Raw genomic sequence first — 18,388 nt, forward strand, 5'->3', positions numbered from 1 at the left:
CCTCTGAATATATGTCTGAATACATCTACTTCAAGTCTGTTTCCCAGAAATTAACCGAATATCCAGCTATGATCTGGTCAGTGCATAGAGCTTTGGCCTTATCAATTGCTTTTTGGATATTGGAAATCAATATCTTTATCAGGCATTGCTAATTTGTCTTTTTTTGGTAGAAACATTTTTCTTAGGAGCTGCAGTTAAATGATATATATCCCCCTATACACAAGTAATCAATATGTATGGTCATGAAGTTGGATGCAGATTTATATAAATGACCCTATTAAACTTCATCTTGTTAGATGTGCATCTCTCTTTAAAGGTCTTCCTTAAACAAAATTATTTAAAACTTAACTATGTCCTTTAGCTTCATGCTTTCACAAATCTCATATTCGTATTTAAATCAAATATGAAAAGGCTGAGTCCACCACCTTCTGTTTCACTCAGTCATCATCAATTCACTTGTTCAGCCCCTGTGATTACAACAGTCCCACCAGTTATATTTCCATGCTGTTAGTCTCATTTCAATCTTATGTTCATTTAGAAAGTAATTGAAATACCTTGCTAAACTCAATATGTGGTATTTCAACAGCATTTTCCCTCATCTACATGTCTGGAAAATGTTTGAAAAGTTTAAGGACACAGCTTATTCTTAAGGAACTCCATTTACTCCTGGTGATCAATAATCCCCTTTCTTATTGTTCAAAAATAACCTAATAGATGTTTCACATTTATTTTTGGGAACTAACAGTGAGGTGACCAGTCTTTAGCTCAGAAAACATCCGTTAAATAAGAACATTAGGTGGCTTTAGGCTTATGGCACTTTTCTCATTCTATTCAAAGACCAGAGACTTAGAGAAAGGATCATGGCCACTGAAATACTTAAGTGCAATAATTTATTTTCATGACTGTGTCTCTATAAGCTATTTGAAGAGTGGAACTGTATAATTCAAATATCAGTAGTTTCTAACACAGTTCTTGGGACATAATAGGCACTAAGTGAATGAGTGAAATGTTATCATTTGCATGTTCCATTAATCCAGGATTTACTTCAATCAAGACAAATATGGATTTTATTTTTTAGAAAAGGTGGTCATTCTTCTGGTACATGTAACTATCTTGAGTTTTCACTTACTATTATTAATTCTTATCTTATTCTTTTCATTTTTCATGGAGAGCAAATATGGAAACAATACCGGGCTTCTGGTTCTACGTACTCTGTAATCTATTAACATTGCACCGTAGGTTCATAAGAGCAGCCCTATTTCCTCCATGTTTTCTTCCTTCCTCCATATGTACATATATATAAAGAGCACATTGGTTTTCCTCAGATTCATTTTTCCTAACAAATTTCAATGGATTTTGGCCTTTAGCCTTTGGCTATTAGTACTTTTTAGGTTCAAGAAATTCTTAGAATTGTCCGTGGCTGGAGCTTGGCAGGGCTATCCATGATCAGATGGTAAGGCAATGATAGCTCTAGCTCAGTGCAGGCAGAGAGGACAAACTTCTGGAATTCCAAGTAGGAAACTGTGACACATTTTCCCAGATAAATATTGAGAACATTGGGTTTAGGTTCTGAAATATTCTACTTTTATTAGAGCTTTTTGAGTTGGTTGCCCAAGAGTGTTCCCCTGTAACCATGTCTGTGCTAAATGAACTCTTGACTATAACTAATTGATCCAAGTACAAATATCTCTTCTACATTAGGCCAATCAGATTCTTTCACCTAGGAACTTAAAAATGTGAAATAGAAAAGACGAGTTCTTGACAACACTCTAGAGAAGTATTTCATAATCTGTCATAGTTGAAATTTTACAGTTGTCCTGGCACTGTTGCTTCTGCAATCTCTGAGATACTCTAATATCCTACCAGTGAATTCCCCTTTTTGTTTTATTCAGCCAAATTTAGTGCCTATAACATTCTTACAAAATATATTTTTGTGGGGGAAGCAAAGACATTTACCTTCCATATATATGACCTTACTTACATGGGAAAATGTATTCAAAGCTTCTAACACATGTCTTACAAATTAACCTCTGGAATACAACTCATTTATAAGTTTAACTTGGCATATAGGCACTTAACAAGTATTTATTGTATGAAAGAATGTTGTGGAGTTTCTGTGATACCTTTAATTATGAATATTTTCAGTGACATTTATTTTGCTTAGAGATATGCAAACTCTGAAACTTCCAAATGCCAAAGATTAAAAGTGCCAAGTCTCAAAACATATTGACGTCTATGCACTGAAGGAGACCTTTAGGACTGCAATGGAAATAAATTAACTAAATCTATAGAGCTTCACTTTTATGTCTTTGAAGTCCTAACATAAAGATTCATTGGTAGTGATTAACTGTGACTGTTATGCTCCAAGGATAAAACTACTTCTCTGGAGGATGCTGCTGATGGCTGAGTTGGAATGTTAATTTCATTTTAATGATGTTGAAAAATTGATTTCAAATACGAAATCCATATTCACTTGGCAGTGATATCCATTCAGGAGAACATAGCAAATCTAACATATAATAATATATTACCTATATTATAACTAAAGATTGAAAATGATAAATTAGTCAGTATATTAATATTTATATGGTATCTTTCAATTTAGTCTCAAGATACAGAAGATTTCAACATGCATATATGTTTTAATTAAAAAAATTCCACAATGTTAAAATGCAGGAGAAAAACATTAGCAGATAAAAAATGAGACAGATATTTCAGGATTTGTATTTCTGGAGCTAAGTAACCATTCACTGGGTATTCTGTCGATTTTAATACATTCACTGCCTATCAAGGACTGTCGTGAGAGTTAGACAGGTGTATTACTAATGAAACAGACAACTTCATCTTTAATCTCATAAGTCTCTGTAAAAATAAGCTTCTTAGAATCAAAGTTAAGTCTAGAAATAAAAATCTTTTAGGTCAATACATGTAACACAGTCTAGTCTAACAAGTCTTTAGATTGAAAGTAATGAAACAGAAAAATGAAACATAAAAATCATTTGAATATAAACATACTTATGACATTTCTGAACCTCAAAGATAAAGGGAGAACTCAAACTTTCAGGAGAGAGAGAGAGAGAAAGAAAGGAAAAAGAAATCCTGTATGTTATACGTAAAAGAATGACAATCAGTTGACATTAGACATAACTGGAAGCCGGAAGAGCAGTATGTTTAAAGTTTTGAGGAAAAATTATTTTAAACCAATACTTTTACAATTTTCAATTAATCTTATGCATAAAATATATTTACAGATCTTAAGAAGTTTGTCATAAACCTTATCAACACATTTCCAGAGATGGTGATACGGGAAATTGGCAGCTAGATATGTTCCAGGAGAAAAAATAAGGTAAGAAATCTGAAGAGATATTAATACAAATATATTGATACTTCTAAAACTCTTTTCTAGGCAAAGATGTTAACGACATAAAATTTCATTTTCTTCCTTGTGAGTTCATAGTTATCGATTCTAGAGTAACATATTTATGGAATCATAATATTGTAGATGCTATTTTTAAGGAGAGATGGGGCTTATACTTGCACATCTTGGAAACCTATGACTACCCAGCTCTTTCTGTGTCAGGTAACTTTATCTAACTTGGGGGTTCAGTTTTAGGAACCTCCCTTTTCCCATATACCTAACTCATGTTCTATCAGCTGTATCAGTAATAAAGCTGACATTTTGATCTCTTTTTGTCTGACTCCTTTGTCTATTACCAAATAAATTCTAAACTTTGGCAAAGAACAGAGTTTCTATTTACTGGGTATTAAAATACCCACACCTAGATTCTAAGTGAAGTTCAGGGAGTTAGGGAGTTACAGAACATTCATAAATTGAGGTTTTTGGTGGGCCAGACCATGTACGTTTTTGACCTTGCAGTAGCTTCTATTATGCTGTGCAGTTATTTTTTGGAGTTGTGTGGTTGACTTTCATTGGCCATCCTGAGCAAGTAGCTTTAGGTCTTAGTCTAAAACATTTGCTGGAGAGCTAAGAAAGGGAAATAAGTTCTTGAAGATCAGGATGATAAGTATAAAAGAGAAGTGAAGTTCTCAGGTCTAGTCTTAGAAATGCGGAAGATGTTCAGTTTGTGTTAAATCAGAAAAGATGCTTGCCATCCAATGAAATCAAACAAGGGATGATGGAAAAGATCTCAGAGAGTAGTGACACATTGAGAAAACTGTGGAGAATCATAATTTTAATACGGAGACACATATTGCAAATAATAAGTGATTCAATCCTTAAAGATTAGGAGAACTATAAAACAAGACTGCAGAAAAACTGGTCCAATTTTAAAGGGGAAGGCTAGACAAATTAATATGAAGTACTCGAAGGATTACAAGATGAGTTTCAGTTTGATGCAATTATTGTAGGTATTGACTGTACTCCATATAAGCCTGGTGACAAAATTTATGGAATTAAAGATTTAAAGTAAAGTACAACAAAGATAAGATGTAGTAAAAATGAACCAGGTAGAACAACAATAGATTGACTTTAGACCTTAAGATTAGATATTGTTCTGATGGAAGAATAGCACCTGAGTGATAATACACAACTCAGGAAGATAATACTCAACTCAAGAATTTTTAGAACAGTAGGTGCTTTAACAGATCCAGTATTGTTGTTTCCTATTTATCATCATAGGACAGTAGCTAGAAATATAAGAAAAACAAATGTCTGCACCAGAAAGCAAAGTAGAAGTAGAACAAAGTAGGAACACAGACCAAGTAAAACGCTTTAATCTACACGTGTTTAATTTGCTGGATGGTAAATGCACCTCAAGTTAGACCTCTGTTTGGGACTGCTAACATTGCAAATTTCTGAACTTTGCAAGAATTTGGAATGTCTTGAATGCTGCTTTCTGAAAGTATGTCCCCCATATGGTTTTTAAAAATGTGTCATAAGTAACTTATTTAAAGATTTCTTCCAATTAAATTTAAATTCACAGATTGTCAACTGTAGATACCTGATATCCTAGTAAAGTTAAAAAGAAGACTTTTTTCCAGCTCTGCTATTCCCACAGGTAGACTAATGAATCTCTGATACGAACTTTGGTACAGTGATCATAGGTCTAAGTACTATGTCCTGGACACATCATTTGGCTTGGTCATTAGATAAAATGTAGAAAAACAACTGTTAAGAAACTACAGTCATTGCAACCATGCATGTACAATCTATAGTGTTCAACATTTTGAAATAGTTTGCTCCATTTTTTTGTGTATTTTTCCAAAAAAAGTACTTGAATTTTTTTCCATCTTGAAAGTAGACAAGTACACATGAAATTTGAACACAGAAAAGAGTATGATTCCTTGAAGCACACTTAAAGAGGATATGGTGTCTTAAAAAAAAGAATATTGGAATTGTTTAAATAAAATTGTAAATGCTTTAGAAAATTTGAGAACGTGATCAATATTTAATCATAATTAATAATACATTTGATAGAAGTAAATTTTGAAACTATGTCATTTAAAAATAATTTACCTTGCTTATCTTGTAAAACCCATTACATGAAGGCACTTCACCCTTTGGTAACCCAGAAACCCAGGCATGGTGCCATGGAAGTCCTGAATAAGTGTTAGCACTTCCTTATACGTCTTACAAATACAGGTTGCATATTTGTGCTCATAGGGCTTTGTTATGAGATTATCAATAATAAGAGAGAGATTTCTGTCCTTTCATTGATTAACAATGCTAGCCTTGTTGGATCCATTTTAACCCAAATATTATTATTCTATAGGAAATAGTTGTGCTAAGGAATGTTAGCCTTTGTTGTATTATAGTTTGTTTTAAATAGTCTTCTTAACATTCAAGACTAGTATACTATTTACCACATTTAAAAATTATATTTTGCCAAAACATATGCAAAATGAAACAATAAAGTCAAGCATAGTAAGATCTCAAACCAAGTCCAGAACTAAAATCACTTTCTGACTATGAGGATACTTAGGATTCAAGAAATAATTCCATAAAATTAATATCAAATCAATCCAACAGTGTGTAAACTTAACAATTGCTAAACTTTAATTCTAAATTTATGATTTGTCAAGTCATTGTATAATTGGAATTTTTTAACTTTAGGAGCTGTTAAAATGGACACTTAACTTGGTCCATAAACAACAAATGAACTATGTGAGGCATTGCCTTATATGCAATATGAAAACAGGCCAGATTGCCATTATTTGTAAATATTTCATTGTGGGAAAAATGAGAATTAACTTTTAAGGGAAATAAGCCATGTCCATTAGCCAGGCTAGGTTTTGATTATTCTTATTCATTTAGATTTAAAGCAATCTTAAATAAATACATTCAAAATCCTTTAGACATCAAATAAATTTTAGAGTCTATCAAAGGAGATTTTTTTTTCTCAGTAAATAACCATAAAATATAACATTTATTGATAGGAACATATTGTGATAATATTTAAATACACTTTTGAGTAATCAGTAATGAAAGAGGAAATATTTATTAGTGTGGAATGTGACTGAGCATTTAATTGTCTTCAAGAAATAATGCTCCCACGGTCACTTCTTTTTTCTGCACAGTATTCCTACTAAATTTAGGTATATAACTAATTTTAGTAAGTAGAAAATTAATGACACAATTAGACTAGTGGACTTTTCTACAACTTGTAACTACATATTTCTTCATTATTAGCAAACATCTGCAAAGCAAGCGAGAAGGCAAAATATGAAGTAAATTAATTAGCCTGACTAGTATAACCACGTGCACATTAGCCTGACTAATATAACCATGTTACAATAATGATGACTAGAGCAATGAACATTCTTTCATAGGAAAGAAGGTTAATATGAAAACTATAAACACAATGTAATATTTGAGAGGGAAGAAAAGGAGTAACCAACCAAATGATTCTGGAATAAAGAGAAATTCTTTGGATTTTAAAGAACATGGTCTAAAGGTCCTATTTCATCAGTGAAAATGTTACTAAGCTTTTAAAAAATATGTTATATATGGACCCACTTGCTTTCTAACAGCTGCTGAGACTCCAAAATTGCCAGTTTTGCAAGTCATTTAAAGGTTCCACATTATACATGAACGAAAAAAATACACTATCAGTTTCCTGACAGATGCAAAACAATCTGCTGTGAGTCTAAAATAAGTTTATGTTCAATCAGTCAGAGAAACATTCTCCTTTTAAATACTCCATTTTAAGAGGAGGTCCTTTAACTGTTGTGAGAGGAACATGAAGTTGGATACTCTCTCATTTTATCATACCAATTCAGTACTGAATTTAACATCAAATGGAATATTACATTATTTGTAAGGCTACATTTAAATATTTTAAATATATTTGAGTTTTGAAATAAATGATCTCTTAGAAAAAAACTGTTTATTTCTACTATGGGCCAAAGATTTTTATTTTAATAGTTAGCCCATTATAACCATGAAACTGGTGCACCAAATAGTTTTAGGGAAGACCAGTACACTACTGGCCTCTGTCTATTGTTTTGTTTCCAATTACTCTCTTTTTAATTCCCCACAAACAATGACACAAAGTAAGTAAAAGTTAGAAAAAGGAGGAAAAAAAAATCTCCAAACCTACTTTTTCTTCAGTCTTCTATCCTTCTCAGCTTGAGTTCCAAGTTTGCCTAACCCCAGGGACTCCTGAGCTGCAGCTTCAGTCTCCATAAAGCCTCCTGTGAAGAAGTAACTATTCATATTAGGTTGGATATATTGTATCAATTCTGAAATTAAATTTTTAAAAGTTTATTTGAGCAATTGTTTAGTATTACATTTTTAAAAAAAATTTTTTGGCCTGCCTTTGTATTTCTAACACAATATGCATTCAATGGCATGGGTACATACATAAACATACACTGAGACAATGAAAAAAATAAAAGGTACCTCTTGGTAGACCATTCAATTGCACCTAGTAGCAACATAATACATGTAGCCTGTACACTGACAAACACTTGAATATATAGTTTGAAAGCTATGAGGTCTATTTTTCCTTACGAAAAATGAAAAAACTGTGCAGTGTGTGAGGTTTTTTTCGATGTTTGAAACGTGAAATTTTTCATATATAATGAAATAAATGATAGCCCAATGAGCAGAAACTCAGGTGTATGTCTTCAATTCCAAGTTGAGAGAATGGAGAAACATTTGCTGAGTTATCAAAACTTTCTGTATCTTGTTCTGGAACCCTCTTCTGCTCACTTGGATGACTCCTATATCCTTCAGTACCAACGTAACTTCCAGAACTTCCTATGTTCTGGCAGGCTTTGTTTTGTTTTGTAATTTTTATAGTAATACCTGAAAAAATTCTAAATCTTTCTTCAAAAGACCCTGGTAAGACTTGTTTTTACCTAGCAGGTCATAAATTATTTGATGTAGTGTCAGTTTTATTGGCTTTGGGGTATATCTGATATATACAACCTTGGAATAAGAGAAGGAAGAAAGGAAAGTGTGTTGGGCACCAAACAATTTTACAAAGCAATTATTTAGTATCTTTAAACATATAATTGTTCATAAATTATCTGTTGTAATTGAAAAATGAGAACTTAATCCTGGGCTCTGTTTTCTCTTTGCTATTTACTATGTAAAAAACATGAAGTCAAGGTAAATGAAAAATGCTCATTATTTTTAAGTCATTTTAATTGGAAGAGATTTAAATTTCCATTTAAGCTCAAGATTAAGTAGAAAGATTTAAGCTAATATTAACTCTTAAAAGTCTACACAAAAACATTCACCAATATATCAGTAAATAAGTACTATTAAAGATAATTTTGTTGTAATTATTTTTCATAATTCATTTTAACAAACAATTTAAATACTCAGTATTATTAATTCTGGATCATTGATATAAATAAGTTAATCTCATAGCCTACTAACTCTGTTACTGAACTGGATAATTATAAGAAAGTCCTCTTTAATTGAAAACACATTGATTGCTGTCTAGATCTTATTCAGGGATTCAGAGTTTGAGGACTGAAATTTATTCAATTATGCACATATGCAATTAATACTTAAAGAACTTTTTATTGTGAATGATTTTCGTTGTTGGTATCATTAGGAAAGTCATCCACTAGTTGACTAAAGTACTCGGGAAACATTTTTAAATGTGGGAATTTCCATTATGCACAGTGAGTGAATATTTTCATTTTATTTCTCTCACTGGTATACTTGCCCTACTGTACATCCATAAATTACTATTCACAATCTGCAATTAACAATAAAATTGTTCTCTTGAAACATAAATGGAAATGAATAATGATTCACTTAAAAGTTAAAAATTCTTGATCAGTCCAGATGGGGACACAGAGATTGATGAGTAGACCCATTCTATAAACAATGAGACATTTTCAACCACTACACAGTCGAATGAACCAGGCTTTTTGCCCTTCTGAGCCAAGAACATTTTAAATTTTTAAATTTAAATTTTAAATTTAAATGATTTAAATTTAGGTTTAAATTTTTTTCAAGAACCCAACATTTTAATTAGAGAAAAGAACAGTTTTTAAAAAAATTAACGCTCTGGAGGAGAAACAAAGAGAGCTCTAGAGGAATTTTGTGAGTCAAAACTAGACCCAGAAAAAGTAGATATTAGACTTTTCTTCTCATAAATAAAATTATAAAAATAAAAAGCATGAGGAGCTTGGAAATACTATGAGCATTTCAAAATCTAATATCCTTTGAAAAGAATTTAATAAAGAATTGTCAACACATCCCGTTTGAAAATGCCAATAGAAAATGACACTTAAGGCCATAGTAGGCAAAATTATTTTTAAGCAGCATATGTAGAACCGTACCTTTAAGCAGGAGCAAAAGTCTAATTATGTGTATTTTTTAAGCCCAAATAAAACATTTCTAGATGAGAAAAACATTCTTTCATAGAACTGATCCAGCTGCCCCATAAATCCCAGGTTCGTCTTTCCAACCACCTGACCAGCTAACTGGTAGGATGACCTCAGTCAAACCAGCTTATGAACTCTTTTACTCTGTGGATGATTATCTAAATTTGGTGAGAGTCTGCTTCAATTTTTTCTAGGTATCAGTGGGATCCCATGGCTGTGTGGACTTTAGGAATATCTACTCATCTAGACCAATGTATTCATTAATCACATATGGCATTGAGTACTCGAAATGTGGCTGGTCCAAATTAAGTGCTCTGAGTATAAAATATGCAAAAGATTTTGAAAACTTAGTACCAAAAAAAAGAAAATAAGATATTTAATTAATAATTTTATATTGATTACATGTTGAAATAATAATTTTTTCTATATTGGTTTAAATAAAATACATTATTAAAATTAATCGCCCATCTCTTTTTACTTATCTTAATATGGCTACTAGAAAATTAAAAATTACATATGTAACTTATATTTGCAGCTTGCATTATATTCCTGTTCAGCAGTGCTATATAGTAATGGTTCTATACTGGAGACAGTACCAGTTTCCAGAGGGAATGTAAATATTTGCATATGCTGATGGAGGAAGAGGGCCACATTTTTAGATGTCACAACGACTGCAAAGTGCAACTGATATATATTAGGTAGGAGATAAGAAATCTAAACTTCCTTCAATGAGTAGAAAATTCTTTAGCTTGCCCATCTTGAAATGGCAAGAGAGTCCCCAGTGAGAAACACTGGCTGGTGGATGCTAAGGGTTACTTATTCTCCAGGAGACCCCTTAGGAATATAGAGAGAGCATCATTAACTCCACCCATCTCATGGCATAAAGTGCTCAGGCATAGAAGGCTTGAGTCCCATGAGCCAGTGTACATTCAGATAATAAATTGCTTATCACCTTGTCAGCGGCCCCCTAGTGGTTGCATATGCAAAAGCCCAAGCCAAAATTCATGTCCTCAGTGAAGTTCTCTGGGCACTCTATCACTCAGGCACACTCTCTTTTGTGAGGTTGTCAAGGACTTGGAAGTGTTTGAGACAGGATAACTTTTACGGTGTGAGGGGCCTAGTCAAATATTTTTCCAACCCCTTTCTATACAAACATTTTGAGTAACCCAAAATTAGTGGGACGACAATCTATTGTGGTCCAATCTCATATGATACCATTCTAACAGCAGGAGTGAGTAATTCCATTGTTAGACCATCCTTCTGAACCAGGGTCAGGCCACTGGTCCAGAACAACGTCATAGGCAAGTCTCTGGGCTCCCCAAGGAATCTGGTCAACCCCAGATACGAGGTAGGGAGTTAGGGAGAAACAGGGACCCAGGTGCACATGGTTTGGTTGGATTAGGCACCCTGCCCAGATGGCACTGCCTTCCTGGCTAGTTACAGGGTCTGAAAGGTAAAAAAAAATTTGAATGCTTCTAGAGACTCGACCTACACAGGTCCAGGTCTTGGGCAAGGGTGTTCTGCCCGGATGGCATTGCCAGCCCCAACCTCTCCCAGGCACCAGAAGGAAGGTTTTAGAGAATTTCAAGAGAGGTGCTACAAAGTGTGAGGTTACCTAAGACCCAGGCTGAGGAATTTGAGGAAGGACCTTCATATGCCCAGATCTTTGGATGGTACTCGTTGGAGATATCTGTTCATTAGGATTGTGAAGGCAAATATCTCTATGATGCCTGGGCCTCAGACTCCAATCAGAATAATTTATTTCATGTTGACCCTTGAGGTACAAGTCTGTAGGAATTTCTGGCCAAAACCCACATTGCAAAAGCTCTGTATCTCCATTTTTCCAGCAGAGTTCCCTGTTATCGTATTAAAAAGGGAACTCTAATTCCAGGGAGATTAAGACTATAATCTGCTGCTGATCAGTAGTTTCATCTTCCTTCTACTTGACCTCACGTCGGTATTAATCCATACCACTCATTTTGATTTTAAATGCACTTGAATTTATAAGTGATTACTTAGTTGTTTCATGACTCTTAGTCTGTTAGTTCTCTGGAGGATGCACCTAGGCACTGTGCCTGGCTCATAAATGGTATGTAATAAATGCATTCACAATTGAAGCTAAAAAATGCTTTCTTCAAAAGAAGACCCTTTCACTATGCAGAGCATGACTCATCTCTAATTGATACTTTGGGAAATTATATTGTATTTTCTAGTCCCATAACATCTAGGAACAATCTGAATTTCGGGGTAAAGGCCAGCACAGCCACCCACATTTTACATGTAGAAAGGTACTTGCTAACTAATGCTGGTGCAATGTTGATGTTGTTTCTGTCAGTGTGAAATTATTTTCTTCATTATGCTGATTATAACAAATCAAAGAATTTAGACCATTATCACATAATCTGACAGATGACCATAAAGGAAAGAAAACTGCAATTTACCAGGCAAAAAAGTCTCTTTGAAATATATTGCTTCTCATATACACTTAAAGGAAATTTGCAAGAGTAGTTTTTATTTATTTTTTTTACTCAACAATATATGCATTTTATACATCTGTAATTAGAGATACTACCTGTATAATTTACATATATTTTTCTGCTTTTACCATTTTTTCCATAACTTTGCTATATTTTGATCAATTCTCCATTCTTGAAAATCTCTGTCTTTGATTTCTGTTTCCTTCTCGTAATGCCTCTTTTCTTTATGCTTACCATTCACTGTTGACATCTGCTAGGGTAGTCACGTGTGCTCTGTTCTTTTTTCTTTACAGTCATTATTATTAGGACTCTCTGAAGGCGTGGGAGGGCTGGTGTTTCCTAGGCAGTAAATGTGTTAAAATCATATGGAACAGATGACTCCCCCGCAGTAGCAAATGTTTTAACACCACTACCTCTTCACTCTCTATTACCATTTTCCTAAGCTGGTTAACTGCCTCTAAAGCGTGGTACTTGATTGCTCTGACTGCTAACTCTCACTCCTGCTTGGATACTTGACCCTGGAACCTAGATCATTTCCTGTGCTGTGTCTGCTTCAATTTGCTGCCTCCTAATCTCTGCATTTCCAATCTCTCCACAGCTTGGTAACTTGACCCTCAATTTTGATCATTTCTTTTGCTTGATATTAATAATTTGGTTTCACACTCTGGACCCCAGACTGTACCCACTTCCTAACTCACCATAAAAAGAGCCAGGTTTCTTTCCATCATGTTTCCCTGGGAGTTTGTCCTTTCATGTGGCTTCAGTACCCTTTTTTTCAGAGATAAGTCCTATTTGAAACTCAAGCTTTAACCTTTTCAATTCTGAAGGAAAACGGCACTTAGATGTTCCTAGTAGAATCAAACATATCCAGGGAGAGAAAAATTAATAATCTGAACTCTTTACTGACATTATGTCTATATGTTTTATAAGAAAATTTATAATATATTCTGTGATATCTTTTTTATTATTGCCTTGAATTATTCTTTACTTTTTATGCATTTGTGTGTAATACCCTCAAGAAGTTATAAACTTTCTGAAAAAAATAATCATGTCTTTAATTTCATTAAGTTCCCAAACATGCTCCACGGGACTAGGAGCTCAATGAGGTATTTTTTGATGGAAACAGTCCCAAGAGTATACTGTCTGGAGCACTAGACCAGGAAGTGACATCTGGGAACCACTGCCAATTCTCCTACCAAGCAGCTGCTTTGCCATGATGATTGTTAAAATCATCTCAGTTTCTGTATAGTACAGAATGTGGCTCACTACATGATCTTTAGATATCTTCTAATTCTGAAAGTCTGTAATTTAAAAAATAATAGGCATTTTCATAGTAAATAACTCATGGCATATATTTTGTAGAAGGAAGAGTTGCTGGGTCTAAGGCTTAAATGTTAGAGCTTCATAGATTCAGGATTATTGGGGTTGAAATAGATCTTAAAGATCATCCAGCCCAACTGCCTTTCTAATTCTTGGACCCCTTCCACAACAGTTCTTCCTCGTATTTACCTAGCTTCTGCTTGACCATCTCCAGTGACAAATAAGTCATTATTTGACAAGCTAGCTTGTTTGTATATAACTACGACTCACCAGTGTTCTCTTTCTTACACTGAGATGAGGTTAGTCTTTCTACAACTTTAACACTTTGGCTACAGTTTTGTACCCTCACTCAACAACAAGAAGACCAAAGATTCCGCCACATAACAGCTTTTCAGATATTCTTAATCAGCCATCCAGACAGGTCAGCAAGGAGAATAAACATACCCCTGTACTTAGCTACTCCTCATATAATTTCAATCCTCCACATCAGCTTAATCCTCTCCAACCTTTTTCTGAGGTTATGATATGCCTCTGAAAGTGTAGTAACAGAAATGGATACTATTCCTTGGCTCTTGTTTTACAACAGCAGAATAGAATGGAAAAGTCTTCTTTTATCTCAATGCAGTACATCTATTAACGTGGACTAAATTTATTGACTAATATATTGACTTTAGAGTTACCTGAAAATTCTAAATTTTTCTTATAAAAAATGCTCCTGAGAGTTATACTTTTAAAGTGGGATATTTTGGACCTTCCAAGTCTCAGTTTTTTGAGGTAGTCTTTAAGGAAGAACACTGATTTTTTTTTTCATTTGTGATTTATTTCCCTATCAGTGATCCATAAATCAGATTACTGGGCTGTCAAAATATTCATGTCCAAGTGATTGGGGGATGTGAGGATCAAGAACAGGGTGAATCCTAATCATGCCACTAGAATCCTGGATCCAAGGTGGCATCACACCACTTATCATCACTATAAAGGAGGATTATGCAACCAGTTATAAATCCCACCAAGTTTTTCCATCACCCAGGCCCCGTTTTGACATCTTGTCTACACAGCTGTCATGAGTCACAGCTCACCCAAATGCCTTTCCTGTTCTGTTACTGAGTAACTTTGTCAAAGAAACAAATGAGCTTCATCTGATATGCCTATTTTAAACACAATTTAATTTGCTTTGTTTCAAAACAGGTTGATGCCTTCAGATAAAATTAAAAGTCAAGCCAGTCAGGATTCCAATTACTGATGCCTAATCATGGATCTTGAGGTTCAGAACTCCTGTTCATGGTTGTCTTGACAGGACAGACAATGTAGCAGGTAAAACTTTTCTGGGCCAGAAACATATTGAAGTTTTTGATTTGTTTTAAATGAAAGGTTGTCCATGTTTATGTACTATCTGTCTCACTAAATTGAATGTTCTTTAATGCCAATGCCATGCTTTAACCATTTTCCTAAAGTCCATGGTTGGTAATGTAGACTTCACATTGGCTCAACATATGCTATTCACTCAAAGTAGGAATAAATAAATGACTTTGGATTATCAGCATTCCCCCTGTCCCACCCCTCAAGATATCAACTCTCTTGGGCTTCAGTGTCCTCTTGTTAGTGCCTCTTTTCTGGATGAAGTTTTGCTTTTCAAGTAAGCAGATAGAGGCAAAAATGAGAGTTTTGGAATAGGTCCACTTATTTGTATATCTTGTTCACATAAGGTACACCTTCATTTTATTCATTTTCTTTGAACTTTAAAATTACTAAACAAAAATAATAAAAATAAGAATTTTATAATTCCCCTTTTGGTCTGGGCAGTTTTTCCAATAATCAGTTTATTTTGGTTGGTGGCTTTTTTGACATTGTTCTTACATGTCTATGCCATTCACTTATATCTATTATTTGTTAGATACAGCTTTTGTACCAAAATTTTTTAGAATCTGTTTTTAGGAAGAGGTCACCTATTTCAGATCTACTACTTAAGTTTACATTATCATAAATATAGCTGTGAGTTTGTTACCATCCTCAAATTGCTTTGATACTATCTAGCCTTTCCTTCCATATTGGTTAAAACTGAACTTGTTTCTAGAATTTTATGTGTGGAAGTCAGGATATGGAAAGTTGTAAAGTGATTGACAGATGAGGAAGTAAAAATAGTAGTTGTGGACAACTCACTTAAGCTTGGATTATAAGGGTAGGGAAAAGATAAGTCAATATTTTGGGAAGGTGGCAGGATTAATGATGACCTTTAAAATATAGATTAGACATGAGCATGTTTAAAGATTAATGGAAATATCAGAGACGCATTGCATCTGGATGCATTAATCAGGGGGGAAAAGCTGTGGTCATTGGGCTGCTAAGTCTTTAAAGGGTGTTATTGCATCCTGAATCTATTGTATGCTCTAGGAAGTAAGCAGAGGTATTTACTGGCCGGGCTGTTTCCGTGTCCCTCAATGAGATTGTCGAACCTGTTTTTGCATCTTTTCATATTGGTGCTTGTAATATATAAAGAAAATGAAAGAAGAAAGAAGAGAGAAAGAGAAACTAAAACCAGATCCCCAAGTCTGCTAGAAGGAATATTTCCTCTGCCAGGACACTCTCCCCATATTCAATTGTGACTTTCAAGGAGGCATGGTTCATATATATGTTTTATCTTTTTAAATACTTTATCTTTAAAGTATTTTTAGCTTTATTCAAATGCTTTTCAATGTGTTGCTTCCTTTGACTTTTGGAGTTTCCACATTTATATTGCCTCTGTTATAACACATTTGTAAAAATAGATTATATGTATATTGAATTTGATTCTACATGGTTAGTGGTTATCAATGCAGTCACATTGACTGACTCATCATAATCGAAGTTCACTTTATTACCCTAGCTTTTCAGATTGTTATATAAGGAAAATAATGTCCCCTTTACAATTATTCTTCTTTGTGAATTACTAAGAATTCCTCCCTTTCTGTTTGTCATTCCTGATGGAATTGAGTGAACATTTTCATAGTTCTATTTAGAAAGTTTTCTTCTTCCACACCTCATTTCATTTAAAGGCATCTAGCACAGCTACTCTCAGGTTAACTTACGTTTCTTTGCATTTATGAGCTAAACTCTTTAAGAGTTCTAAATCTTGGGACATGGTCCAAAATTTCAAATTTGGTTCTTTGACACCATCATCACTCTACCACATTACTTTCCATGCCATCATTTCCTATCTTCTATTTCTATTTTCATTGGTAGAAGAAAGAACATTAACAGTGCTCCCATGTCTGAATTTTCTAGATCAAGATATTAAAATCATGATCACTAGAGATGTTTCCCTACTTTCTTCTGATGCGTGAATCAGCAGCACTAAGTGGTAGCCCCTGGGTTTGGTAAGTTTTCATGGTCCTCCCCTCACAAACTGGATGTACATCTTTCAGGACACAAGTAAACATGAGTCCATATACCTCAACCAAAGCACTAGTGGTACAATGTACCATTTCTTCTGGAAAAAAATATGACTTCCTGAAACCTACTTGTGCCTGTGTTTTCTTATTTTCTCAAGTATTATTTTCAATAAAGACCTTTATTCTTGGTTTCTCCAGGAGCTTTGATTCACCCTCAGTGTAGCTTCTGTATAGCTCCAGAGGTATAGATTTTTGTCTTTGTCTTCCTCATCAGCATTGTAGTCCTTACTATGCTGCTGACACTGGCTTTGTTTGTACTCGGTTGTTCTACGGAGTAAAACAAAATTGCTCAGAGCTCAGAGATCTTCTCAGGACTATAATGTGATCTTGAATAGCTATTGCTATTTTCTGACTTGGATGGAGTTGATAAGAACCTAATTGTAATTGATTCCCTTCTCATCTGTTCTGACATAGGACACACAGTCACTGAAAATGGGTAAAAAGGTTAAGTTTCTAGAAGGTTCCATACTTTTCTAGACTTTAAATTATATCCTGGATACCTTGATTTTGACTATGAATAGTTGTCAAATAAAATAAAACAAATTTTAAAACAATGTCTTGGCATGTACATTTTATATCCCCCAAGTAATCACCTTTTCTTTTCTTTCCTTATGCAATAATACTTTTCTTTTTTTATATCCTAAGGGGTTCCTATCCTGAGAAAGAGAAAACCAAAAAGGATTTAATTCTCCTGATGGTAACACTCAATCACACAACTGGCTGCTCCTGTGTTACAAACATCAGTTTCCTATGGCTTCTGATGTTTTGTGTGGGTTTCATGCGTGGAAGTGGGGAAAGATATTTTTGAATAATATCATGGTTGTAAATCTGCAAAAATGAATATTATTCTCAGAAATTCTTGCGGTGCCAGGGCAGGAAACTAAGTCTAGGGGTTGGGACATTACTTGTGAATAATAATTCCTTTATTTCAGAATCCAAAGGGGGTGCTAAGAACTTTGTATCATTCTGTTCATCACTTACCATTAGAGGTAGGAGCTAAATCCTTTTCCCTGTAACTTAACTCTAGTTCTAAATTAAATAGAAGGAGAAGAGGAGGGAAAAAGAAGAGGCAATCATAAATAACCAAGATGATGAAAAGAGATTTCAGAAAAAAAGTAAATATGTAGAAAGACACCAAAGAAAAAAAAGACCAAGTGTATATATCATCATTTTAGAAAATATATCTCACATATTCTTTTTGTTTCAGACTCTCCATCTATCCATCTATCTATCTCTCTATCTATCCATCCATCTATTAACAAGGTATCTATGTATTTATATATTTACCTAGGGTCATTTCAAATGTACTGATCTATTTTATTCAATTAGTCACCAACAATAATTAATTCTAAC

General features: G+C 34.0%; 1 protein-coding gene across 8 annotated transcripts in view; it reads right to left on the reverse strand.

Annotated features, from left to right (window-relative positions):
- PPFIA2 (PTPRF interacting protein alpha 2) overlaps positions 1-18,388 on the reverse strand; it is a 476,859-nt gene that overhangs the window by 57,859 nt on the left and 400,612 nt on the right. For all 8 annotated transcript variants that reach the window (XM_036867009.1, XM_036867010.1, XM_036867008.1 and 5 more), the window contains one exon: positions 7,560-7,653. In XM_036867009.1, coding sequence (XP_036722904.1) covers positions 7,560-7,653 — 94 coding nt within the window. The remainder of the gene's footprint in view (positions 1-7,559; positions 7,654-18,388) is intronic.

The sequence above is a fragment of the Balaenoptera musculus genome, chromosome 10, assembly GCF_009873245.2.
Source record: "Balaenoptera musculus isolate JJ_BM4_2016_0621 chromosome 10, mBalMus1.pri.v3, whole genome shotgun sequence".
Lineage (NCBI taxonomy): Eukaryota > Metazoa > Chordata > Mammalia > Artiodactyla > Balaenopteridae > Balaenoptera > Balaenoptera musculus.